General features: G+C 36.8%; 3 protein-coding genes across 7 annotated transcripts in view; all 3 read right to left on the bottom strand.

Annotated features, from left to right (window-relative positions):
* The window catches only part of LOC127450075 (syntaxin-binding protein 2-like), a 38,765-nt gene extending 32,019 nt beyond the window's left edge, over positions 1-6,746 (bottom strand). The window contains exon 1 of the mRNA XM_051713806.1: positions 6,640-6,746. Within this exon, the coding sequence (XP_051569766.1) occupies positions 6,640-6,676 (37 nt within the window). The 5' untranslated portion in view covers positions 6,677-6,746. The remainder of the gene's footprint in view (positions 1-6,639) is intronic.
* Positions 6,747-12,719: 5,973 nt separating this feature from the next.
* On the bottom strand, positions 12,720-18,928 carry LOC127450838 (protein PET100 homolog, mitochondrial). Its single transcript, XM_051715241.1, has 4 exons — positions 18,805-18,928; positions 18,491-18,577; positions 17,835-17,867; positions 12,720-13,129 (listed from the first exon to the last, which is right to left on the bottom strand). The coding sequence occupies exons 1-4, from the start codon at positions 18,829-18,831 to the stop codon at positions 13,040-13,042; spliced, it is 237 nt and encodes a 78-aa protein (XP_051571201.1). The 5' UTR covers positions 18,832-18,928; the 3' UTR covers positions 12,720-13,039.
* Positions 18,929-19,823: 895 nt separating this feature from the next.
* Positions 19,824-27,744, bottom strand: part of brd4 (bromodomain containing 4) — a 91,386-nt gene continuing 83,465 nt past the window's right edge. For all 5 annotated transcript variants that reach the window (XM_051715216.1, XM_051715219.1, XM_051715217.1 and 2 more), the window contains 2 exons: positions 26,743-27,001; positions 19,824-24,191 (listed from right to left, as the gene is read on the bottom strand). In XM_051715216.1, the coding sequence (XP_051571176.1) occupies positions 24,123-24,191; positions 26,743-27,001 (328 nt within the window). In that variant the 3' untranslated portion in view covers positions 19,824-24,122. The remainder of the gene's footprint in view (positions 24,192-26,742; positions 27,002-27,744) is intronic.

Here is a 27,744-nt window from a genome sequence, read left to right as displayed (position 1 = left end):
ATGAAAAAATGTATAGTCCCTACCAGATGGGGGTCCAAATATCTGTAAGACCAAGATTTTTACACATCCTGAGAAGCGTCAGTGTTGCTCTAGGGGGCTTGCACACTTTTGCTTCACTATAATCAACGACTGAATCCATCAAAAGATTAAAGTCTCCTCCCAATATCATATCATGAGGGGTGCCAGCGGCTTGCAACTTCACTTCAAGATCTATAAAAAAGCCCTGGTCATCAGCGTTAGGTGAGTAGATATTAGTCAAAATCAACCTTTGCCCCTGAATTTCTTCTAAAACAATAATGACTCTTCCTAATTTATCTTTAATCTGTTTGAGACATTTGAATTGTAGATGTTTACTTATCAATGTAATGACTCCCCTGCTCTTACTTGAGCCAGCACTAAAGAAAACATGCCCACCCCATATCTTCCCAAATTTTTCAGCTTCCTGCAGGGAAAGATGCATTTCTTGAAGAAACACTATATCATATTTCTTACATTTAAGAAAAGAAATAACCTTCCTTCTTTTTATGGGGTGCCCCAACCCATTTACATTCCATGTGGAGAGAGACAATCCATTCATATTAACATTTGACATTTTGACATATTAGAAAAAATAGATTGTGTGTCAAAAAAATATTATAAAGACCACATTCCAACATTAGTGTAACAATCAAACCCCAAACTTCCCCCCAAACCAAACAAACAGAAAAAAGAAAAACATGCGCATTAACCCCATGCATGACAGCGCCAACCGGCATCCATCCCTCTAAACTCAAACAGTCCATGTACACCTACGAGAGTCCCCATGACAACTTTGCTGTCAAATTGCTCAAATCCAGTGTTTCTATACAGATTTTGTAAAACAGAATTACACAGCAAAAAACTGTCTATAAAACAAACTCCAGCCAATAAGCAGAATAAACAAAAAACTTGTAGATTCATCCACATAACTGTCCCGAAGGTGTGTTCCTCCACAGAACAAGCTCGAGCCGCTAGCGGAACCAGCACAAAAAAATGAAATAAATAATAATAAAAAAGTTCAGTTCTTTGGGCAGTCAAACTAATGTTCAATAAGCTGGCCCATTCTGCCGATAAATGAGTGCAACAAAAGACCCAATCACTCCAATGTCCTGCAAGAGATGTTCCACAAAACAAACTCCATGCCACAGGAGGCATAAGCACCAAAAATGTGCATATTTATCCACAAGCTGTCCTGAAGAAATGATATTACACAAAATAAACTCCAGCCGCTAGGCGGAACCAGCACAAAAAGAAACAAAGAAGGCAAGCAGCTTCCTCGGGCAGTCAAGTGTATGTTCTGTGAGACAGGCCCACTAAACAGCAACATGAAAAACACCAAATGGCTTACTCACTCCAATGTTTTTATGAAGGTCAATGCTTGCTGTAGGCATGTAAATTATCTATGGCCATCCTTAGCATCTATTCTCAGTATGGCCAGAAACATCAGAGCAAACACGATCTTCCGTTGATGTAAGAGATTCTTGCATTCCCTGAATCGATCACGTTTCTCTCAAAATCTGGGAACAAGAAAATGCTGTGGTTCTTCCAAGAAAGCTTTCCTTTACTCCTTGCCTCTTGTAACACAAGATCTTTATCAGATGATCTCAGAAATTTGGACAAGAATTGATCGGAGCCTGTCTCCCTCTGCCAATCTCCAAACCGGGACCCTGTGAGCTTGCTCGATTTTCAGCTTATGGCCTGTTATGTCAAGCAGACTCGGGAAGAGCTCGTCTAGGAATTTCACCACATCTCTGCCATCCTCATGCTCAGGAATTCCAACAATTCGGATGTTGTTTCATCTATTATGATTCTCCAAATCCTCTAGTTTTTCCCAAACACGCTGCAAGTCTGTCTTGGTCGCTAGCGGGTTAGCAGCTAATTCCCTCTCCGATGACTCCAGATAATCAATCCGTTTCTTGACGTCTGACAATCTTGTAACCAACTCAGAGAATTTCGCCTCCATGGAAGTGATCAATCGACATATTACAGCCAGATCCTCCAAGTCTGCAACGACCTTCGCCAGCATTGCAGACATGCTCGCTAGTTGCCGGTAAATTTCTCATGCCGCACCATCCAAATTGAATCCCTGGTCTGTGGCCCTGTCTGGGGTATCAGCTTGAGCACGTAAGTGTCTTTTAATATCTCCAGAGCCCGAGGATTTTGAATTCTTTGACATATTGTTTTCATAAAACAGTTAAGAATCAGGGTGTATAGAATCTCACCGGTTTATGACATAAAAAGTATTAAAAACTAGCAAAGTGCGCAGAGCTCGCTGTTCACACGTCCAACCCTTGCATGGCATCACACGATAATTTCTGAACTCTTCCTAAGTTGAAACATTGGTATTGTATTGTTTAAAAATGAATATGAACCCACAGGTAACCTCAGGAGAAATACAGGCTGCTCTGGAAAAAGACGGTGTGGTTGTTTCAAGGAGCACAATACAACGATACTTGAACAAATATGAGCTGCATGGTCGAGCTGGCAGAAAGAAGCCAATGCCACAAAAAAGCCCGGTTACAATATGCCCAACAACACCTTGACACGCCTCACAGCTTTTGGCACACTGTAATTTGGAGTGACGAGACCAAAATAGAGCTTTATGGTCACAACCACAAGTGCTATGTTTGGAGAGGGGTCAACAAGTATTGTGCTCCTTGAAACAACCACACCGTCTTTTTCCAGAGCAGCCTGTATTTCTTCTGAGATTACCTGTGGGTTTTTCTTTGTTTCCCAAACAATTCTTCTGCCAGTTGTGGCCGAAATCTTTCTTGGTCTACCTGACCTTGGCTTGGTATCAAGAGATCCCCGAATTTTCCACTTTTAATAAGTGATTGAACTGTACAGACTGGCATTTTCAAGGCTTTTGATATCTTTTTATATCCTTTTCCATCTTTATAAAGTTCCATTACCTGATTTCGCAGGTCTTTTGACAGTTCTTTTCTGCTCCCCATAGCTCAGTATCTAGCCTGCTCAGTGCATCCACATGAGAGCTAACAAACTCATTGACTATTTATACACAGACACTAATGTGATAATAAATGGCTTCATATGATCATTATCCTTAAATAATCATGATCAGTCATATTTTCAAAATCAATGCCAAAATTTCACAATTTCAGCCAGGGTATGCAAACTTTTGAGCACAACTGTACACCGATCAGCCACAACATTAAAACCATCTGCCTAATATCATGTAGGTACCCCTTGTGCCACCAAAACAGCTCTGACCTGTCAAGGCATAGACTCCACAAGACCTCTGAAGGAGTCCTGTGGTATCTGACACCAAGATGTTTGCAGCAGATCCTTTAAGTTGTGAGGTGGGGCCTCCACTGATCAGACTAGTTAGTCCAGCACATCCCATAGATGCTCAAGTGAATTGAGATCTGGGGAATTTGGAGGCCAAGTCAACACCTTGAACTCTTTGTCATGTTCCCCAAACAATTCCTGAACAATTTTTGCAGTGTGGCAGGGTGCATTATCCTGTTGAAAGAGGCCACTGCCATCAGGGAATACCATCGCCATGAAGGGGTATATATACGTGGTCTGCAACAATCTTAAGATAGGTGGCACGTGTCAAAGTAACATCCACATGAATTCCAGGACCCAAGGTTTCCCAGCAGATCATTGCCCAGAGCATCACACTGCCTCCGCCGGCCTGCCTTCTTCCCATAGTGCATCCTGCTGCCATCTCTTCCCCAGGTAAACACGCATGCACCTGGCCGTCCACATGATCTAAAAGAAAACGTGATTCATCAGACCAGGCCACCTTCCTCCATTGCTCCATGGTCCAGTTCTGACGCTCACGTGCCCATTGTAGGCGCTTTAGGCGATGGACGGGGTCAGCATGGGCACTCTGACCGGTCTGCGGCTACACAGCCCCATACGCAGCAAGCTGCGATGCACTGTGTGTTCTGACACCTTTCTATCATGACCAGCATTAAGTTTTCCGGTAATTTGTGCTACAGAAGCTCTTCTATGGGATCGGACCAGACAGGCTAGCCATCACTCCACACGCACATCAATGAGCCTTGGGCACCCATGACCCTGTCGCTGTTTCACCGGTTGTCCTTCCTTGGACCACTTTTGGTAGGTACTAATCACTGCATACTGGGAGCACCCCAAAAGACCTGCTGTTTTGGAGATGCTCTGACCCAGTCGTCTAGCCATCACAATTTGGCCCTTGTCAAAGTCGCTCAGATCCTTGCGCTTGCCCATTTTTCCTGCTTCCAACACATGAAATTCAAGAACTAACTGTTCACTTGCTGCCTAATATATCTCACCCCTTGACAGTTGCCATTGTAACGAGATAATAAATGTTATTCACTTCACCTGTCAGTGGTTTTAATGTTGTGACTGATCAGTGTATATACAGTTGTGCTCAAAAGTTTGCATTGATTTTGAAAATATGACTGATCATGCAAAAAAACTGTCTTTTATTTAAGGATAGTGATCATATGAAGCCATTTATTATCACATAGTTGTTTGGCTCCTTTTTAAATCATAATGATAACAGAAATCACCTAAATGGCCCTGATCAAAAGTTTGCATACCCTTGAATGTTTGGCCTTGTTACAGACACACAAGGTGACACACACAGGTTTAAATGGCAATTAAAGGTTAATTTCCCACACCTGTGGCTTTTAAAATTGTAATTAGTGTCTGTGTATAAATAGTCAATGAGTTTGTTAGCTCTCACGTGGATGCACTGAGCAGGCTAGATACTGAGCCATGGGGAGCAGAAAAGAACTGTCAAAAGACCTGTGTAACAAGGTAATGGAACTTTATAAAAATGGAAAAGGATATAAAAAGATATCCAAAGCCTTGAAAATGCCAGTCAATACTGTTCAATCACTTATTAAGAAGTGGAAAATTCAGGGATCTCTTGATACCAAGCCAAGGTCAGGTAGACCAAGAAATATTTCAGCCACAACTGCCAGAAGAATTGTTCAGGATACAAAGAAAAACCCACAGGTAACCCCAGGAGAAATACAGGCTGCTCTGGAAAAAGATGGTGTGGTTGTGGCTGAAATCTTTCTTGGTCTACCTGACCTTAAAAGAACAAGACAGTCATTTCTCATTCCTGGTAGCTCTCAAATCATTGTTTCTGAAGCAAATACAACAGAAACATATATTTAAATACTCTAAAACTATATCTGTTTCTGTTGTATTTGCTTCAGAAACAACGATTTGAGAGCTACCAGGAATGAGAAACGATTGACTTATTCTTTAATGACTTGCCTAATTATTAAAGATTACCTTTGTGAAATTAAATAAATGAATAAATAAGTTATTTATTTTATTTTATAGCCTGTAAACAATGCAGACTTATTTCTAATCAAAATGCAATCACTGTTTTATTTGCTTTATTTATTTGGACAGAATTTAAAATTAAAGAAAGAGCTGGATGACATAATAGTAATAAACCCATATTATAACTATGCGTGTTGTGGTGCCATTGTCTCAATTACGGAAGCCTTGAACTGCAAGGTGGAAAAAAAAAAAAAATAACTGTGAAAAAAAAAAAAAAAAAAATTGTGTCTCAGTTCCTTCCTGAGCCAAAGTCTTACATTTTTTTCTCTCTTCAAAATTTTTTTTTCTCTTCAAAAAAATGTGTTCTCTCTTCCAAAAAAACCTCTCTCTTCAAAATGTTTTTTTTTTTACTCTTCAAAAGAATGCATGCGGTACCAACCTTGGCCACCAGGTGCCACTATCACTAAACATGTAATCTTATGCTTTTAATGCTTTCTCTGTTGCTATATAGCTGAATAATACATTTATTATTTATTTAAGGGTTTGCAAACCTTAATCAAGACAAAATCAGGTTACATATGTTTGATATGGAGTTATTTTTTTGTTTGAAATTGTTGCTCTTCCTAAATCATCTATGCCGTTTGCTCAGTGTTACATGGTGAAAGCGAAGGAAAGGAATGTATTGAGGAAAACGGGAAACATGGGGAAATTATTATTATGTCTGTCCTTTTGAAGTGTTAGGGCTACATCTGGCAATGTTAATATTGGTCACGACACCCGCGGCCTTAACATTACCAGATGTATCTATAACACTTCAAAAGGACAGACATAAGGCAGAGAAAAAAATTTTGGAAGAGAGAAAAAATTTGAGACAGGCTCAAGAAGGAACTGAGACTTTTTTTTTTTTTTTTTTCACCGTTATTTTTATCTTCCACCTTGCAGTTCAGGGCTTCCGTACTCAATAGTTTAATGAAGAGAGAAATTAAGAGATTTCCTATGAGTAAATATTTATGTCCAACGTGAGGTCGATCACAAGACCACAACTGACACGTTTTCATTCGTGCACTATAATAGAAGAGAATCCTCTCCATTTCAATGGATGACACTTCTGAGGAGTAAAAGTGTTGTGTAAAGCTCATAAACTCTGTTGAGGTTTCAGTGAACGAGAGTTAAAGTTTCAGTGTAAAAGAGTTTCATACGGAAGTTTCCAGTATGACGTATCGAGCACTGACTCTATGTACACCTGTTGCAATACTTATATATGCACTTCCATACATCATAACAGGCCAATATATCAACATATAGGCTCTGACCCATTTCATATGTGGACAGTAAACATTTTATAAATCGTATCTGGAGATTACTTACTGTCATTAACGATCGCTTTTAGTCCACTGAGGGCCATATTTGACACTTCCTGTTGACAGAGTTCCACCAGGGCAGTGAAGGCAGAAATAATGGCATCTCCTCCACACCCTGACGGACAACAGCCCGGAAAAGAAAAAATCAAAATAAAAGTTCCATATATAAAATAAAAGTCTTAATTGTGCCTCAAGTTAAATAAAAATGTAAGCATTTTTCTTGCATAGTAACTACAGTGTAACGCTGGTACTTAGTAACTAAGACCATAGTAGCCACAGATAAAATCATGCATGGCTCGAAACTATGTTTTCTTTAAAAAGTATTTTGAATATATATATATATATATATATATATATATATATATATATATATATATATATATATATATATATACATTTTTTGTTTTTTTGTTTTTTGTTATGAAAAAACTATCACTACAACTGCTAAAAAGTATTTTTCCTTACTCCCCATATTAAATAATTTTTCATGAGTCCACAACATTTCCACAGAAATACCTTAATTTGTATAGTTAGTGTAATGCAGTTGAGTGAAATTACTGATAGCAGTTGCAGCGGAAAAGGTGTTGGCTTTACAACACAAAGTGAGATGCAAATTCTCTCTACAAAGGTATTAGGTTTACGAATATTGAGTATGTCAAAGAAAATCACTACATTAAAGCATGCACTTTAATGACATAACTGATTCTGCATATGTTAGTATCTTCATTTCAATAACTTGTAACAATTTTATTGGCCCCACTTCATATGCTCGATAATTCCTTAAAATTATCTAATTATCTAAGATGGCACAAACAGTATGTTTTAGATTAAGATAAATGCACACATTTGGATTAGAATTATTATGAATAAACATGGCCTGAATGAGTAGGTTAGTTAGTTAAACATTTGCAAACCATATACTCTTTATAATCTTTTATAATAAACATTGTTATTCAAAAGACCTTTCGCATCATGGAATGCAATACTATTGATCAAGTTTTTATTTCTTATCTAGATGTCCAACATGAGATATACCATCTCTACAATACATGTTGCAGATTCTCTTCTAGTCTCTAGGCAATCTACTAATTTGAGTGGTGGTACGCTAATGGTTTAAAGTCTGAGATTCTAATACAAATTGTGCGTGAATTTGATTTAATAAAAGATTTCCCAGAAATTGACAAGTAGTTTGTGAAGAGCAATGTCTTTGTGGCCATTCTTGTGGTTATACTTTTAACCATAATTTTTCACATGTTCATAAATTTGCTAATATATTAATATATGAACAAATACACAACTATTATATATACAGTTGTGCTCAAAAGTTTGCATTAATATCATCGAGCCACTCTGGGAAGGTCTCAATCGTGCGGTTCATGCAAGACGACCAAAGACTTTGCATGATCTGGAGGCATTTTGCCAAGACGAATGGGCAGCTATACCACCTGCAAGAATTTGGGGCCTCATAGACAACTATTACAAAAGACTGCACGCTGTCATTGATGCTAAAGGGGGCAATACACAGTATTAAGAACTAAGGGTATGCAGACTTCTGAACAGGGGTCATTTCATTTTTTTTCTTTGTTGCCATGTTTTGTTTTATGATTGTGCCATTCTGTTATTACCTACAGTTGAATATGAATCCCATAAGAAATAAAAGAAATGTGTTTTGTCTGCTCACTCGTGTTTTCTTTAAAAATGGTACATATATTACCAATTCTCCAAGGGTATGCAAACTTTTGAGCACAACTATCTATCTATCTATCTATCTATCTATATATATATAAAATATACACACTGGCAGCCAAAAGTTTGGAATAATGTACAGATTTTGCTCTTATGGAAAGAAATTGGTACTTTAATTCACCAAAGTTGCATTCAACTGATCACAAAGTATAGTCAGGACATTAATAACATGAAAAATTACTATTACAGTTTCAAAAAAAAAAAAAAAAATGTTCAGAACTTCTTAAACTACTTCAAAGAGTTCTCATAAAAAAAATCCTCCACGTGCAGCTTTGACAGCTTTGCAGATCCTTGATATTCTAGCTGTCAGTTTGTCCAGATACTCAGGTGACATTTCACCCCACGCTTCCTGTAGCACTCGCCATAGATGTGGCTGTCTTGTCGGGCACTTCTCACGCACCTTACAGTCTAGCTGATCCCACAAAAGCTCAATGGGGTTAAGATACATAACACTCTTTTCCAATTATCTGTTGTCCAATGTCTGTGTTTCTTTGCCCACTCTAACCTTTTCTTTTTGTTTTCTGTTTCAAAAGTGGCTTTTTCTTTGCAATTCTTCCCATAAGGCCTGCACCCGTGAGTCTTCTCTTTACTGTTGTAAATGAAACTGGTGTTGAGCGGGTAGAATTAAATGAAGCTGTCAGCTGAGGGCATGTGAGGCGTCTATTTCTCAAACTAGCGACTCTGATGTACTTATCCTCTTGTGTAGTTGTACATCTGGACTTCCACATCTCTTTTTGTCCTTGTTAGAGCCAGTTGTCCTTTGTCTTTGAAGACTGTAGTGTACATCTTTGTATGAAATCTTCAGTTTTTTGGCAATTTCAAGCATTGTATAGCCTTCATTCCTCAAAACAATGATTGACTGACGAGTTTCTAGAGGAAGCTATTTCTTTTTTGCCATTTTTCACCTAATATTGACCTTAAAACATGCCAGTCTACTGCATACTGTGGCAACTCAAAAACAAACACAAAGACAATGTTAAGATTCATTTAATGAACCAAATAGCTTTCAGCAGTGTTTGATATTAATGGCAAGTGATTTTCTAGTACCAAATTATCAATTTAGCATGATTACTCAAGGATAAGGTGTTGGAGTGATGGCTGCTGGAAATGGGGCCTGTCTAGATTTGATCAAAAATGACTTTTTTCAAATAGTGATGGTGCTGTTTTTTACATCAGTAATGTCCTGACTATACTTTGTGATCAGATGAATGCCACTTTGGTGAATTAAAGTACCTATTTCCTTCTGAAACAGCAAAATCTGTACATTATTCCAAACCTTTGGCCGCCAGTGTGTGTGTGTGTGTGTGTGTGTGTGTGTGTGTGTGTGTGTATATATATATATATATACACACACACACACACACACTACTGGTCAAAAGTTTTGAAACACTTAAATGAAATGTTTCTCATGATCTTAAAAATCTTTTGATCTGAAGGCGTATGCTTAAATGTTTGAAATTAGTTTTGTAGACAAAAATATAATTGTGCTACCATATTAATTTATTTATTTATAAAACTAAAATTTAATTAAAAAAAAAAAGTTTCTGAAATGGATGACTTGGACCAAATAATAAAGAAGAGCAGCCAATAAGTGCCCAACATAGATGGGAACTCCTTCAATACTGTTTAAAAAGCATCCCAGGGTGATACCTCAAGAAGTTGGTTGAGAAAATGTCAAGAGTACATGTCTGAAAATTCTAGGCAAAGGGTGACTACTTTGAAGATGCTAAAATATAACACAGTTTTGATTTATTTTGGATTTTGTTTAGTCACAACATAATTCCCATAGTTCCATTTATGTTTTTCCATAGTTTTGATGACTTTACTATTATTCTAAAATGTGAATATATATATATAATAAAGAGTGTTTCAAAACTTTTAACCGATAGTGTATATAATTTATTATACATATTTTTAGGTAGTTGACACCTAAAGCTATTTTAAACCGCCTTTTTGCAAATTGAATATAATTGTAATAATTTAATTTGATAATTTATATGCATGCATATAATATGCATGACCATTTCAGATGAACTAGTGGAAGCAAAAGGGTGATTAACGCTCCTATTGTCTTCATAAATGAGTCCTACCTTTGGTCCTCCCCGTTATTTTTTGCTGGAAAGAGCAGAGATATAACTTCTTTTTTTTTTCTTTTTTTGACGATGATGATATCATTTCTTCTTCCCTGAAGTATTATCAATAACATGATGCACTTCTTTTGGGATTTTATGACCTTATTTACATGAAAACTTCTCAATTTTACCATTAATAAGCTAAACTTTTGCTACAGTCATGCCTAAACTTTAGTACAATAAAAACCTACACTTCTATTGTTGAAACATGAAGAAAATATGAGAATGTGACATGTATTGGAGAAAGACTGCTGCCATCTGGCAAACTAAATATAAATAACATGACTTGAAAATCATGTTGTGACAATAATACCCAGTAGATGGCTGCTGTGTTCTATGCAGTTGCCTACTGCGTAGTCTGATTGCTTGTTGTAAACTAATTTTATATTTTATTACAAGTTATGCATTTGGATATATATTTAGACATGATCAAACTATTATTTGTCAAAGTTTAGCATTTTAGAATTTATCTGAGGTGTCAGTTTTTGCAGTTAACAGAAACAAATAAAAAAAAAGCTCTGTGTTATAGTCTCACCAGTTCATTTTTGTGCGTAAGTGTGTGTGTGTGAGTGGGTGTGTACGCTTTACACTCTGGATGTTTCATTGTCACACCCTTTAATTTCTGTGTTTTCTGCATTGTGGATGATTTATTGATTGTATATGACAGATCAAAAGAAAAATTGCTATGGTTTTGATTTTTCCCATTCATTTCCAATGGTCAGTCAATTTTGACCGCAAAGACTAAAGGTGTAGCTTTTTTTTTTTTTTTTTTTTTTACAACTAATTATGGACTTATTGAATCATGCCCAATTTATTTTTTATATGTTCAGATGGCAAGTGGAGGAAAAGTCACCAAGTCTTGTACCACTCAGATAAAGAAAAACATTTTTATTAAATCAGCAAATGTGATTCCAGTCAAAAATGACTGAAGACAAATGATGGTTAAAAATGGCGACCAGTCTAAGTACCTAAAATGTACACTCAGTATGTGTTAATCTTAAAATTAGGCTAAAATATTTTTTTGAGTGTACACTTTCCCTTATTATATATATATATATATATATATATATATATATATATATATATATAAAAATTAAAAGTGAATGGGAAACAGTGGCGGACTGGCCATTGGGAGAACCGGGACTTTTCCCGGTGAGCCAGCTGCGAAATGGGGCTGCATTGGCCGCCGCGTTATGCAGAACACACCACAAAACGGTGCTGCGATATGCGGAAGAGGGCAGCAGTATGCAGAAAAAGACAGCAAACAACAACTTTTGGGCCAGTTTCTATGTAAAATCCCAGGCCAAATTTTCTTCCCAGTCCGCCTCTGATGGGAAAGTTAATGTTATGCGTCAGTTATGCCATTTTCAGTTGTAAATTACAAATTGCATGTGCCTCTCTGTAACCTCGATTTTTGTTTATATTTTTTTAAAGAAAAGGAGGGACGAGGCGAAGTTCATTTTTGTGGTAGGCTAATCAGCACGATGCCACAAATGCTGTCGATTGAGCTTAACTTGTGCTGAAACCGGAATATTCCTTTAAAGCTGTTTCATTTTAATGCTAATCCGTCAAATGTGAATGAACATGAATATATACAGTAGTCTTGTCTTGACTGAATGAACAGGAATAAACCTTGAGAAATGAGTAATTTAATTTGATGTAAGTTCACGAGTAGTCCTCCAGAAGGCAGTGTTGTACAGTGTAACCAGAAACTGCCTAATCTCTCACCTCTTTGAATCTTGGATATAGCTGCCTTCCAGGAGTTCTCAACTTCTCAAAAGATCCATGAGAAGGGGGACATTAGCTAGCTCATGTAGCTGTGTGTCCACCAGGGTCTCCTCTAAGGGAGAGCTGCAAAATCCCTTCCAGCCTCCATTAGCTCTTTACCAGTGATTAGTGCCATGCCCATAGAAAAATTGTCATTTCACAGCATATCATGCTGCTTGATTCTTGCAAATGTGTTGCATCAGGAAGAATCTTTTTTTACATTTTATTTTTTAATTATTATTATTTAATTTTTTTTTTTTTTAATTTTTAGAATATTAAAAAAGGCAAATAGAATTTTTTTTTTTTTAAAGAGTTAATAGTTATTTTTAGAATATTGACTCAATGACATCAGAAGCACTTATTCTAATGGGCAGATGAGCAGATCATTTGCAGTTATGAGTCACTAAAAATGTTATTATAAAAAGTTTTGAAGCATTGTAAATGATTAAAAAAATAAATTTACTTTAATTCTTTTTGAATATGAAAAAAAACAAAAAACAAAGCAGTGTTAATATATAGTCATTTACACTGTGAGACTGTTTAAAGACTTACACAGTATATTTAAAAAACATGCATTCCCCACCTGTTCCTTAAATTAAATTATGCAACAACAAAAAAAGTAAAATAATAATAATAATAATATATATGAGTCATTATAATTTTAAATATATGGATTAGCGCTCTGGGAAAACATAAGCTCTGCAGTGTTTTATTTTAAGGCTTGATCCCAAGTTAGCATTATGACAAAATTACATTTTACAGTCAATCCTCAGACTCCATTCCCATCTGTTTCAGCATCTTCTGCTCCCTTCTGTTTCTCATGCGTACCTTGAAATCCTCCAGCTCTTGCCTCTGTTTCAAGAAGAGAAATAACACAACATATGTCATTGCTTCTCTACTGTTAAATAATACTCATAGGTTTAAGTAGCCTATATCTGCTGATCAATCAAGTAGAGGTCGCCCGATATATTAAAAATCAAAGCAGATTAAGATAATTTGGGATGCATATTTAAAGACAAAGAATGGGGGAGGATCACTGGGAATTTAAAGTTGATGTCTAGAGATATTAGAACACGTCTCATACAATTTATTACATTTCTGTAATCCTCAGTAGTAGCAAGCATGTGGCGAGATGAAAATAATGGTCATGGTAAATATGATATAGCTCCTAGTGGGAACTTATGGTGCTGGCAACACCCCTGCCCCCCTTTTTAATTGGACCTTTCTTACTATTCTATTTATTTATTTACTGTTTATATTGATACCATTTTATTGACTAACTCCTTTGTTCTACGTTTGTTTTTGTTTTAGTGGTTTGTTTATATGTCAAGTACATGATTATTTTATTTCTTGTTTGCGAATAAGAAAATCAATAAAGTACAAATCATAAAATAATAAAAATAATCAAAGCCGATAGTTACAGATAGTTTTTTTCATTATTAATCCTTTTTTTAGGAGGTTTCTTTATAAGAGGATTTGAAGTAGATATGTTAATCATGAGTTCATATTGATTTTTACTGACAGTGTCTCTAGAGAAATGAAAAAAAGAGTTTTTATTACCGGATCGCTGATGATCTACTGTTGATGAATTACTGTACATACATTATTTATAAGCCCATATGACCATGTTTACTTTATAGTGTTTATATTGTTACATTGTAGATGATTGTGAGAGTGAATGTTTTATTTCCCTTGTGTATCTGTGTAAACTGAGAGCACAGAAATTTCAAAATAAGAGTCTGGGTGTATTTTGGGCTTGTTTATATTTAAAGGGATAGTTCACCGAAATATGAAAATTCTCTCATTTACTCACTCTCATGCCATCCTATTTGTGCAAGACTTTTTTCAGCAGAACACAAACAAAGATTATAAATATCCTCTTTCACTTTCTTCTTCTTTTGTTTTTGGCGATTCACATTCTTCGTGCATATCGTCACCTTCTGGGCAAGGAGGTGAATTTATAGTAAAAAGGGACTTAAATATTGATCTGTTTCTCACCCACAACTATCGTATCGCTTCAGAAGACACTGATTTAAACTCTGGAGTCTTATGGATTACTTTTATGCTGCCTTTATGTGATTTTTGGAGCTACAAAGTTCTGATCACCATTCACTTGCACTGTATGGACCAACAGAGATTAAATATTCTTCTAAAAATCTTAATTTGTGTTCAGCAGAAGAAAAAGTCATACACATCTGGGATGGCAGGAGTGTGAGTAAATCATGAGAGAATTTTCATTTTTGGGTGAAACATTCCTTTAAATGTCCTGCGTTATGGACCAAATCTCATTTATTGATTATGGTTATTATTATTGGGATTAGGGTTACAAATGAACTGTAACTCCAATGTTATTTATTTTGAATTTATGTAGTGTCTGTACCTGTCACATTAGAGGAAGACTTTTTATTTTATTTTTTTATTTTACATTCAATAAATCGATTTAAAAACTACTGGCCAATTATTTGGTCTCAGGGTGTCTCAATCAGTTCCCAAGTTCAGTAGTCAGGGCACTGATCAGTGAGTCAGACATTTTAAGGTCTGTCTCAACCACAAAATCATTCCAGTGCACTGAAACATTCACTCCCTAAAAGAATCCCACAATGCACCGTAAAAACCAGGGAGCCTCGTTGCTCACTATGTTCCCATACTGGAAACTGAAGTCTTCTGAAGTCTCTGAAGTTGTTAGAAGATGAGCACAAGTGTAAAACTATAATGTCAAAGCCTTATTTTCACTTTAAAAAAGATGTTGTTTGTCTGTCATCCACAATGAAAGGGAAACAATCTTTTAAATATTTGAGTTGTTAAAAGAAGGTTTAAAATACACTCCTTTATATTTGTATTTATTTATGTCATTTATCTGTTGTAATAACACTGTACATTTGAATATCTTCAAGGAAAATGAGGGATAGTTGAGCAATATCACACGAGCAAGAGTGCGATATGGCCCTACATCAGCACTGCTGTGATTCGGCCGCAGGCCGAGTGCCGTAGGTAATCACAGCAGTGCTGGTTTAGGGTCATATAGCACGATTGCGAGTGTGATATTGCTTATATACAACAGTTCAATGAACGAGTACATTTAAAAAAATGAGAAAAAACTGAGTACGGTCATAAAAACGCATTTGTGCATGGAACTACTTACTTACGCGACAGATCACAATCTGCCGTTGCTGGTTCAAACCAAATGATGCGTCCAAGCCTCCGTTAGTAATTCAAAAATGTCACTTCAGAAATAGTAACACGGCTTGTGCTGTTTCTAACAAGTTATTGGATAAACAAGGATGGATGTGTGTGTGTGTGTGAGAGAGAGAGCAAGAGAGAGCAAAAGAGAGAGAGAGAGAGAGAGAGAGAGAGAGAGAGAGACGGAGCATGTGCGATCACCTGTTGCCACGCCAAAGCAGAGATGCTGTCAGCTTTCTGAAGCTCAGCTTTCTCAGTGGAAAAATAGCCGTCCAAGCGGGGGTATTTCTCCCTATTTCGCGGTAGCCGGTGCGCAAGAGTCATTCATTATAGAAACCGAAATGTCCTCCACCATTTTAAACAGCATGTCCTCTCCAATGTGGAAAATCCGGTAAGAGGTTAGCGCCTTGAGTTGTGTAATTAATCAGTCTGTTGTGTCTCTCAGCTGTGATGAGCCGTGATGCTGAAGTTGTTCGTTTAAAGCCATTTAAAGCTATTTCCTAGCTTTAGTAGTGTAGTAGTAATACAAGCGATCACAGAGCGCTGTTGTATGTAAACATTGGCTGATGCGGTTTCACTTCACGTCACCTAACTGGCTCATATTACACACAAAAATGATCTTTTGCCATCACCTGCTGGCTAACATATGTAATGTAAAAAAAAAAAAATACATGTAAAAAGAGACACATACAGTAGTTCTTAACACATCTGCACTGCTCTTACACTTTAGTTTAGAATGGCACAAACACAAGCAGAGTGATACACACCGTGAAACGTCCGAGTGCTGATGGTGTGAAACCATCAGTGCTCATGGAACGTCTCTCGTCCAATCAGATTTGAGGACCAGAACTAACTGTTGTATATAATCATTTATACAGCCATGTTGTTGATTAATAATGTGTGAGCAGGTGATTGAGTCACAAGTGTCCCAATGTTCAGTGGATGAACACCCTTACCAGTGCCCGAATTCCTGTTCACGATATACTGATTCACCACATAGGGAGCTGATTGAGACACAGGGTGTGTTTTCCCCCACACATCTGGAAGGGGGATCCAAAGGGGTTGGTTACATCTAAAGGAAAATGTGTTTTTAAGGTCTATCAAGAAAAGTACATTACTTTTTGTTGTATATTGATCACGGAGCATCATAATTTGTGAAAATAAATAGTAACGGAAGGTTGTTTTGATAAAAAAAAAATTATTTCATTTGTTTATTTATTTTTAAAAAGGTGGTGTTGAGGCAAAGGGACCTTATGCAAATACTTTTGAGACAGCAAGACGCATTTATGAGTAACAAATGAAGATGATGCTTACTCAAAACAAACACTTCAGGAAAAAAGTCAACCATTTCCTGTTAATCTGAAACACATTTGACATTTTCTTACATCTCAAGTATTCTATAAACAAACTAATCTCTATTGTGATTGGATGAGTCCATGTGAACCCACTTTGAACATTTTTCATATCAAATCTATTCCCCCACTTAAGAAAAACAATGTGTTTAATAGGGGCCTTTAACCCCTGCAACGGGGGTTATCTTTACACTTATTGGACAGTTGTTAAAAATCTTTAATCACCTTTAACAAAACTGAAAAAGACAAATAAGTATTTTGCGGGATTACATAAACAAGATTTAAAAAATGATTAAATACTGATCAAATGACCTCAAAACCAAAAATGTAGACATTACACGCAAAGAGCTGTTTTTTATTTTTTGGGGGGAGAAAATCAAATCAAAAGTGCCTTTCACCCCAGGAGGACTTTACCCCCGTTGTAATCTATAATAAAGAATAGGTCGCCCCAAAATGATAAGTCATATTTAACCTGTATGATTTGTTATTTCTTCTTTGGAACACAAAAGCAGAAATTCTGAAGAATGTCCAAGAAGCTTCCCCCCCCCCCCCCCCCCCCCCCAAAACAAAACCATATAGTGACTACTGGCTATATTTTTTCTCAGCCATTATTATAAATAAATGTTGGCACTGACTAAAAAAAAAAGGTCCTGAGAATGTTCATTTAATTGTGTAACAACTAAAGTTACTATTTATGACGGGCTGATTATAATCATATGTTCAGCGTGCATCATCCTTGAGAATCGGGGATTTTCCCACTGAGAATTTGCACAATGTGGTAACTAATGTTATGATGATTCACAGGAATTCTATGCAAAAAATAGAAAAAAAAAAAAAAAAAAAAAAACATAATAGTGTTGAACATATTTGGATATTTTGATGTATAGTCTTATCAACGATAAAGTATCTATCTTCCTACATAACTAACTTCTTTTAACTTGTTTAACATCCAAGGAAACCACCAAATAAAAGCATTTAAATGTGATCTGTGTGTAACAAGTAAAAGTGGGAATACTTGCACTTACATGCATTTTCTCATCAGGAGGGAAGATCTCCCTCTGGAAAATATCAAAATGTAATGTTCAGTAATCATCCTACAAAACTAATAATCCACAGTTTTCCTGAGCATCCACTGGGCGGTGCCGTGATGATCCTGTTTTCTATTTCTGGTCTCGAGACAGCAAGTAAAACTGCCAAAACGAGCGATCCACAGGAGAACAACAACCATTTAAGTGTAACTTGAAGTAAAAATTAATTTCAGGTGCAACTTGTGCAGTTGTTGGTTGTCATAACAACTCAGAATAATTATTGATATCAACGTAACTCACCTCTGACCATCGCTTCATGTCATCTACACACTCAGGTGAGGCACTGTCTATAAAAAAAACAAGTATCGGCATGTTTTTGACCATTTGTACAAATGTAATACCTTAAACATTACATTACCCGCTAAGAATATACGCCGATGCGAGTGAAAACACTGGAGACCGGAAACGAAAAACAGTCAAATCGCGGAACACTTCCGCGTTCAGGAAAAACGTGGATAGCATTATCAGCAAGTACATTTACATAAGTGAAATCCCAAATTGATGAAAAAGCTGTTCAACATGCAACCGTGGTCCAAGAATTTGAGTATTGTTGTCATTTGATATTCCACTGAGGCAATATTAAAGTGTCAAACCTTTCTCTTCACGATATATTCTTCAAAATATTCTGCTTGGTTCGATATCCAAAACATGGCCACTGGAAACGACAGGTAGACCATCATCTGCGTAAAAGATATACTTTGTAAATCTGCAGATATCAACATATAGTTTGACATCAGTTGAGACAAAGACATTGGCTGACTGTTTCGCATGGTAGAAAGATTTCTAAGTACGTAAACGGAACAGCTTTTGTAAGACTTTTATTGACACAAATGCGGGTTAGTATATTTATATATAGTTTATTTAGCCAGATCGGCGTGCAAAATATTGTACATATCACCACACTCACCCTAAAAACCTCTATTTTAACCCCCATGTCCTCCAGCTTGAAAATCACACTTTCAGGCACTTCCTGCTTTTAAAGCTGTCAAAATAAAAGTCCGCAATGACGCATCATTGACGCATCATATCCGTCCGCAACGGATACACATTTTGGATACTTATTATATACGCATCCATTATTACCATTACTGATGTATGTATTTCTATTATGAATCTGGAAATGGATATTTCAAACTTTGCTCCGGAGTCTCACCTTTCTCTGACGTCATCCAGGCGCAGGCTTATGAATATGAAATCGGTGACCGGGTGCAGGTACCTCAGTATGACGTAATCATGCAGTATTATTAAATCACATACTTGTCTGACATGATTCAGCATTATTCTTTTTTGCTCTATCAAAACAAATGGTAAAACCAGGACAGTTTCAGGAAATTCTTGGCTTAACCACCAACCATGACGAACTTTAAATACTTAAAGGGATAGTTCACCCCAAAATGAAAATTCTCTCATCATTTACTCACCCTCATGCCATCCCAGATGTGTATGACTTTTTTCTTCTGCTGAGTACAATAATTAAAGTAGATATCTTTGTTAGTCCATACAATGCAAGTGAATGGTGACTACATTTTTGAAGCTCTAAAAAGCACAAAGTGAGCATAAGACTCCAGTGGTTTAATCTATATCTTCAGAAGCAATATGATAGGTGTGGGTGAGAAACAGATCAATGTCAAAGTCCTTTTTTTACTATAAATTCTCCTCGCTGCCCAGTAGGGGGTGATATGCAGAAAGAATGGGAATTGGCAAAAACAAAAAAAAATTGTGTGAAAGTGGAGATTTATCATAAATTCCATGGTTCCAAAACATGGATTTAACCACTGGAGACTTATGGAGCCTTTATGTGCTTTTTGGAGCTTCAAAGTTCTGGTCACCATTCAATTGCATTATATGGACCTACATAGCTGAAATATTCTTCTAAAAATCTTCATTTGTGTTTTGCAGAAGAAAAAGTCACACATCTAGAATGGCATACCTACAGTATTTATTTAAATTGTAACATATACAGTTGAAGTCAGAAGTTGACATACACCTTAGCCAAATACATTTAAACTCGGTTTTTCACAATTCCTGGCATTTAATCATTGAAAACATTCCCTGTCTTAGGTCAGTTAGGATCACTACTTTATTTTATGAATGTGAAATATCAGAATAATAGAGAGAATGATTTATTTCAGCTTTTATTTCTTTCATCAAATTCCCAGTGGGTCAGAAGTTTACATACACTTTGTTAGTATTTGGTAGCATTGCCTTTAAATTGTTTAATCTGGGTCAAGCATTTTGGGTAGCCTTCCACAAGTTTTCCACAAGTTGCTGGAATTTTGACCCATTCATCCAGACAGAACTGGTGTAACTGGGTCAGGTTTGTAGCCCTCCTGGCTCACACTTTTTCAGTTCTGCCCACAAATTTTCTATCGGATTGAGGTCAGGGCTTTGTGATGGCCACTCCAATACATTTACTTTGTTGCCCTTAAGCCATTTTGCCACAACTTTGAAGGTATGCTTGGGGTCATTGTCCATTTGGAAGACCCATTTGTGACTGAGCTTTAACTTCCTGGCTGATGTCTTGAGATGTTGCTTTAATATATCCACATCATTTTCCTTCCTCATGATGTCATCTATTTTGTGAAGTGCACCAGTCCCTCCTGCAGCAAAGCACCCCCACAACATGATGCTGTCACCCCCATGCTTCACGGTTAGGATGGTGTTCTTCGACCTGCAAGCCTCACCCTTTTTCCTCCAAACATGGTCATTATGACCAAAGTTCAATTTTTGTTTCATCAGACCAGGGGACATTTCTCCAAAAAGTAAGATCTTTGTCCCCATGTGCACTTGCAACCTGTAGTCTGGCTTTTTTATGGCAGTTTTGGAGCAGTGGTTTCTTCCTTGCTGAGCAGCCTTTCAGGTTATGTCGATATAGGACTCGTTTTACTGTGGATATAGATACTTTTCTATCCGTTTCCTCCAGCATCTTCACAAGGTCCTTTGCTGTTTTTCTGGGATTGATTTGCACTTTTCACACCAAACTACGTTCATCTTTAGGAGACAGAATGTGTCTCCATCCTGAGTGGTATGATGGCTGCGTGGTCCCTTGGTGTTTATACTTGCGTACTATTGTTTGTACAGATGAACGTGGTATCTTCAGGCATTTGGAAATTGCTCCCAAGGATGAACCAGACTTGTGGAGGTCCACAATTTGTTTTCTGAGGTCTTGGCTGATTTCTTTTGATTTTCCCATGATGTCAAGCAAAGAGACACTGAGTTTGAAGGTAGGCCTTAAAATACATCCACAGGTACACCTCCAATTCAGTACATCTCCTATCAGAAGCTAATTGTCTAAAGGCTTGACACCATTTTCTGGAATTTTCCAAGCTGCTTAAAGGCACAGTTAACTTAGTTTATGTAAACTTCTGACCCACTGGAATTGTGATATAGTCAATTAAAAGTGAAACTATCTGTCTGTAAACAATTGTTGGAAAAATTACTTGTGTCATGCACAAAGTAGATGTCCTAAACGACTTGCCAAAACTATAGTTTGCTAATATTAAATTTGTGGAGTGGTTAAAAAAAATGAGTTTTAATGACTTACACTGAAGTATAAAAAGTACAGTTGATGTAAAAAAAAAAAAAAAAAATTGGGTTTATCCTCTATATGCAAAACAATTTTTCTTTTAGAATTTTCATCTTTAATTTTTGGGTGAAATATGACCTGGACAATTCTTTTTAAGTTTCACCCTTTTGCCTTGAGCTCTCTTAAGGTGTTTAAAGTAACAATCTTCAAGTAACCTCATGATTACAAATGCTGCATCAGGCATGTAAATGCAGTAGCTTTTCTAAGCAACAGAACCATCCATTTTAATACGTCAACAAATGTGAAAACTGATGTGTAGTAACAATGCCACATCAAACATAACAGATGGATTTTGTGTAGAGGTGAACTAATGAATTATAAGAGAGGAGACAGGGTCATTTTTTGTTTCCTTTTAATTTTCTATAAAAGAGATGAGTTTATTTCATGATCATAACAGATTGAAGCATTGACCTCGAAAGCCCACGCACATACCAAACAGAAATCGAGGAAAATGTCCCCCCCCCCCCCCGCCCCCCCCAAAAAAAGAAAATAACAAAAATACCTGAATAAAGCAAACTCTCTGCTGAGCAGCAGGTCAGCACATTCTCCGGAGAATCCGAATCTATGGCACATAATGTCCAACTGTTTACCATGGAAAAGAAAATGCATTTAAAGGCTCGAAGGAATGAAGTATTTCTCTTCTTTAAACTTTTACAGACCAAATTAACCAAAGGAAAAAAAATAGATATTTATATAAGTGGACTTCATGAAAAGTTTGCAAAGCATATTGTTTAAATGAAGTGTTGTTATGATTGAAACCTCCAGGTAAGAGCAACCCCCCCCCCCCCATACTGACATGATGCACACATCCAAATATCCAGACTTGCAAGTCAGTGATGTTCATGTGGCTGCTCGGATGTGTCCTCTTAGCAGTTTTTAGCAATTGAAAAACATAGTTGTTCGGCATATAATTAAGAAGTCCAGCTAAAACTAGATTGAAACCCGAATATTGTAAATGGGTCAAATATAAAATGTTTACTTTCCTTTTTTGTCATTTAAACACAAGCTCTCCCCTAAATCCCCAATTTTCCCTCCCGGATCTTTCGGCAAATCGCACCCCCACCCTCGCCCTCCCAGAACGTAATATATGCCAACTAGAATCGCAATACAATACAGGCACTGGAGAAAACACTATAAGAGAAAACTCAGAGGACCTGCCAAGGTCTCAAATTGTGCCCCCCGCCCCCCTTGCTGAGTCAAACAACAGAATTAGAACACATCCACTAGAATCGAACAAGAACAATGATAAATCAGAACTGTTTGATTTTTTTGTTTTTTTGTTATTTTTTTGTTTCAGAATTTTTGTAATTATATCTAATACAGCATACAGAGTTCTCTCTGTGCAGTTGTAATAAAATTATTTGTGAAAAGAAAAGAGGAGTCATGCAGTGACCAGCTGAGAGCTCCGTTCTGCCTCTTCTCTGCAGTGCTGCGAAGAGCCAAATTTGCCTGGCATTTACATGGCGTATTCTAGAATGCGACAGCGTGAACATGTACCAGTTGTTGCAAGTTTTCCTTCTATATGTATAATACACTTAAAATAGTTACTGTATTCTTTAAATTATATTTCAACTAAACGACACTCAGAAACCGCCTCTTATAGGTCAATTCTTCACCAGGTTGACGTGAAAACGATGAATAATGAAAGTCTCTCTCTCTCTCTCTCAATGGTTTCTGTCCTCAGTTAACACTTGTCAGAATAATGCATATATTAGGGTTTATTTTCTACAAGGCTACCTAAACTTTTCAATGACGAGTGGGGAGAACAAGAAAATATATTTATATATTAAGAAAGACATGTTAAGTGAAGCGTTTCGGGTCTCGGCTGTCAGCATTAAATGATACGGGTGTTTGGCATAGACATCAGAGGGGGTAAGGTGTTGGTAAGAGAATTAAAAATATTTAAAAAAAGAAAAACAAAACAAGAAATACAACCAACCGATCAACCAAAACAGTAATTAAGAAAATACCTTTTTACAGTAGATCCTACATAATGAAAAATCTGCACATGATAACAGTGTGAAACACACCATGTTTAGTCACAGCCCCTGGTGAATATTGTTTGTCGTCGTCATGTTTACAAGTCAGAGGTGTAAGGCGAGCTGTACTTCCTCTCCTGAGGAAGATCTTTAAGTGCCCCCGAATCCCATCCTGCCATTTGCCTACGTGTTTTTGCAAAAAAGGAGGAAAGGAGATGACAAAAACAAAACGATGGGAGGGAAACGAAATCAAACAGGAAAACAAAGACGTCGTCTAATCCCCCACAGACATCTGGCAGTCGATGGATGCCGTACTACAGATAATCAATACATTTAATAGTCATATATTCCTCCTTGATCACATTGTCCATTGCTCCCATACTCTGAATTAAGTCACACAAGTCCTCTCATTCACGCCATGGTCACAATGCCAAATCCAGGAGGAATGCCGGAGAGGCGATGGCGTCCCTCTTTCTGCTAAGGCAAAAGAAGAGCTACAGCTCCCTCTCTCAGGGCCTCAGCTTCTACATCGCTAGTTCAGCCTCTTCAGTGTTTCTTGTGGTCAGATGGGGTCTTTTTCCCTTCCTGCTGTACGAGTTCATTCTGTCCATGTAGAGGAATCCATGATCTGTTTTGCAGTTTATCGCTCCCTCTTGCACTTCAGAACAAGTTCTCCTCAAAGATAGCCATCAAATCACTTTGGAAATTCATGTCAATAGTAGCTGCCATCTGTGGATGTTGAGAAAACAACAGTCAGATTGGGAAACACTGAAGATTGATGCATGTGATGCTTAGATGATTGTTAAATTAATGGATTAGGGTGGGGTCTCTGTTGGTATATATTCACAACAGTCTCTAAATGTTTGCTTCTTAATGATATATAAATCACAATAAAAATGTTCATTAAAAAATGATTTAAAAACTACAGAAAAAAATAATGAAAGGTCCTTTTGACAAAAAAAGTAAAGGTAGGCCCATCGCTTTTTTTTTTCTTTTTTTTTTTTTTTACAGGAACATATTGCAATGAAATGAAATGTAATTATATATAAAAAATAAATAAATAAATAAATTATATATATATATATATATATATATATATATATATAATTTGCCATCTTTAAGTATTAATTGTTTGTTTTTGTTTTTAACACCATGCCAGCTTCCACGTTTTTTTGTTGGACTAAATTCAGGTTAATTATATATATATATAATTAACCTGAATTTAGTCCAACAAAAAACCATGGAAGCTGGCATGGTGTTAAAAACAAAAACAAACAATTAATACTTAAAGATGGCAAATAATATATATATATATATATATATATATATATATATATATATATATATATATATATATATATATATACACACACACGCACACACGGGCTGCAACTAATGATTATTTTGATAATTGATTAATCTAACGACTATTAGGTGATTACTGCAATGATTAATTGTTAGCTCTTAACCGATTTTAGCTCTTTAACCGACTTAAAAGGTTGAATTAAACGTGCTTACTAACAATAAAGAGGACAAAATCATCTTTTAAAAATACATCTAAATGACATTCACTGAATTAAAGGGAAAGTTTAATTCAGTTAAGAAATTTACTGAAAATCCAATTGTTATCAGGTATTTTTGTCTTGTTTTCCATTTAAAATTGTCTAACAATCCTTAACAAGATACAGTCTCAAGTAAGTGTATCTTAAATATAAGTGTATTTTGTATATAAGTGTATTTTTTCACTTTGTTATAATTCTGCAATTGCATTAAAGACAAAATATACTTATTCAAGATCTATTCTCTAAAAGCAAGTCTAAATATCGTATATGCTGCTTCTCAGCTGAATGCATCTTTTTTTAAAGGAATTTTAGATATTTTAAAATATTTGTATTTAATATTATATTTAACATTCTCAGATAACAATTTTTTCTTCTGCAGTACAGCTGCTAAAGTAAATGTACATTGTTTTAAAGGAGTTTTAGATATTTATATTGGAAAACAAGCCAAAACAAAAAAAATATACTTCACGATAAGAAATGCACAGTGACACATATATTATGATTCAATAAGTCGTGAGCCATCATGTTATAATCTAGCTGCGTTAAACGTGCGTTCTCGAGGGATGAGCGTCTCCGCGACAGTGTGTGCATCAGCCGGGTGCAGTTTCAATCTCCCCCCTTAGATTGGGACACTCGAGAAATGCCAGTTTGGGAGTTTGTAGTTATTCACATGAACTGCTTCCATATTATTTGAACTTTAATAAAGCTAAAATGCATTAAAAATAACTGCATTTAAGATGTAACGTCGGGGTGTTTCCTTTAAAGACGCTCGACACGCAAGTTTTGCTTCAACAGAGCGGCAGCTCCAGCTCCACTTATTCCACAATGAGAGTGCTTCTGTATTTACTTATTTTGTATTTTTGAATTATAATTCCCTCATACTTTGCGATCTACATCACCTAAAGCTGTTTGGAAAGTTTAGAGTGCATCTGGTCTCTGAGCTGTGTAATTCTTCCTCTCCTCAGTCAGGTGTGAACTGCAGTGCTGCTCTCATGCACCATCATTAGAGTTTAATGTGATCTCATGTTACGCTAAATGACATCAAACAATCATTCGACAACAAAAAGTTTTGTCGATAATATTTAATCATAGAAACATTCCCTGTCTTAGGTCAGTTAGGATCACTACTTTATTTTAAGAATGTGAAATGTCAGAATATTAGTAGAGAGAATGATTTATTTCAGCTTTTATTTCTTTCATCACATTCCCAGTGGGTCAGAAGTTTACATACACTTTGTTAGTATTTGGTAGCATTGCCTTTAAATTGTTTAACTTGGGTCAAACGTTTTGGGCGGCCTTCCACAAGCTTCTCACAACAAGTTAAACTTCTGACTTCAACTGTATTTTAATGTAAATTAAATTGAAATTAATTGCAACTATAAAATCAAGGGTTATAATCAACAGCCCTAGCGTAATGGAGACCTTTTTGACGTTTTGAATGTAATAATTCCTGAGGTAATTTACACAGTCCAATTGCTATCTCCATTTTTGTCAGGCAGAACAAGTGCAAATAGGAAAGCTAACAGTGCTATCAACAGCAGCAAAAGTGGGGCAGGCCTTGTTTTTTAACTAGCTCTTCGAAAGTTTTCTTCCTGAATGTTACACAGAGCCAGTCCCTACTATGAGGCAGCGTGTTGCGCTACCATGATAGAAACGATATTGCCCAGCCATGTTGTCAATGTTGAGTAACACATGTTACAAGTGCAGCTCTTACTCACCGCCTCTCTCCTCCTCCTCTCCTGCTCCCGGCGACGTGCGAGCTCCCTCTGCTGGTCAAGTGCACTCTGGGAAGAGGCGGGGGACTGCGGCGGGGCTTGGGAAGGCTGCGGTGCAGAGGGCGGTTGGGCCGGGTTTTGGGCTTGGGACTGAGCTGGATGCTGCTGCTGAGGGGCCTGGACCTGCTGTGGCTCTGGCCGCCTGCGTGGCTGCTCCTGAGGCCTTCTCGTAGTCTCCATGGAGTCCTCTTCATCTCGTCCCCTTTAGAGAAAAACAAAAAGCCATTTTAAAACTACTCATCACCCTATTTGTTTAAAATAAGTCATGGTTACATCGGCTCCTTTCCAAAACCTAGTGATCTGCCTACAGCATTTTAAGGCATCACAGGCGCACTCCCAACACAAAGGCAGTTCCAAAAACGTATTCTAAGATATTTTAAGGCCAAAATCTAAGGCAGCACTGCATGTATTCTTTGCGGAAAATGTGATCCCAAAAGTGTTGCAAAGAGCTCAGCGAGAAAACCCATCCATGGTGACAGACGGAGCGAAAAGAAATGTGGATTATACAGTTCAATAATAAATCTAATAAAAAACTGTTCTACCCAGTAATTGTGATATTGCTTTTAAACACCGATTAGAGCGATCGAGAGAGTCAATGCAGACTTTCATGAAAATTGCTCATTGACGGACAACGCAGATGCTCTCAACGAAACGCACTCATAATACAAAAGACATTTGTCACCACCTACTGCCGTCTTGTCACAGAGAAAAATCTAAATCCCCATTTCAAGCTCACTGCTCTAATTATCTGGTTTACAACAACACAAACCCAAGATGAGTGATACAAACATTAAAAGGTCCCAGTGCTGTTGGACAGTACATCAGCCCTTTTGGAATGCCTCTTGTCAAATCAGATTCAAGGACCAAAACTAACAGTTGTCGAAGTATTTGTAACTTTATTCTGCGTTAACTTAGTTAGCAACATGCTACTGAATTCAATGGAAA

The sequence above is a fragment of the Myxocyprinus asiaticus genome, chromosome 13 (genome assembly GCF_019703515.2).
Source record: "Myxocyprinus asiaticus isolate MX2 ecotype Aquarium Trade chromosome 13, UBuf_Myxa_2, whole genome shotgun sequence".
Lineage (NCBI taxonomy): Eukaryota > Metazoa > Chordata > Actinopteri > Cypriniformes > Catostomidae > Myxocyprinus > Myxocyprinus asiaticus.
This window is presented reverse-complemented; position numbering and strand designations above follow the sequence as displayed.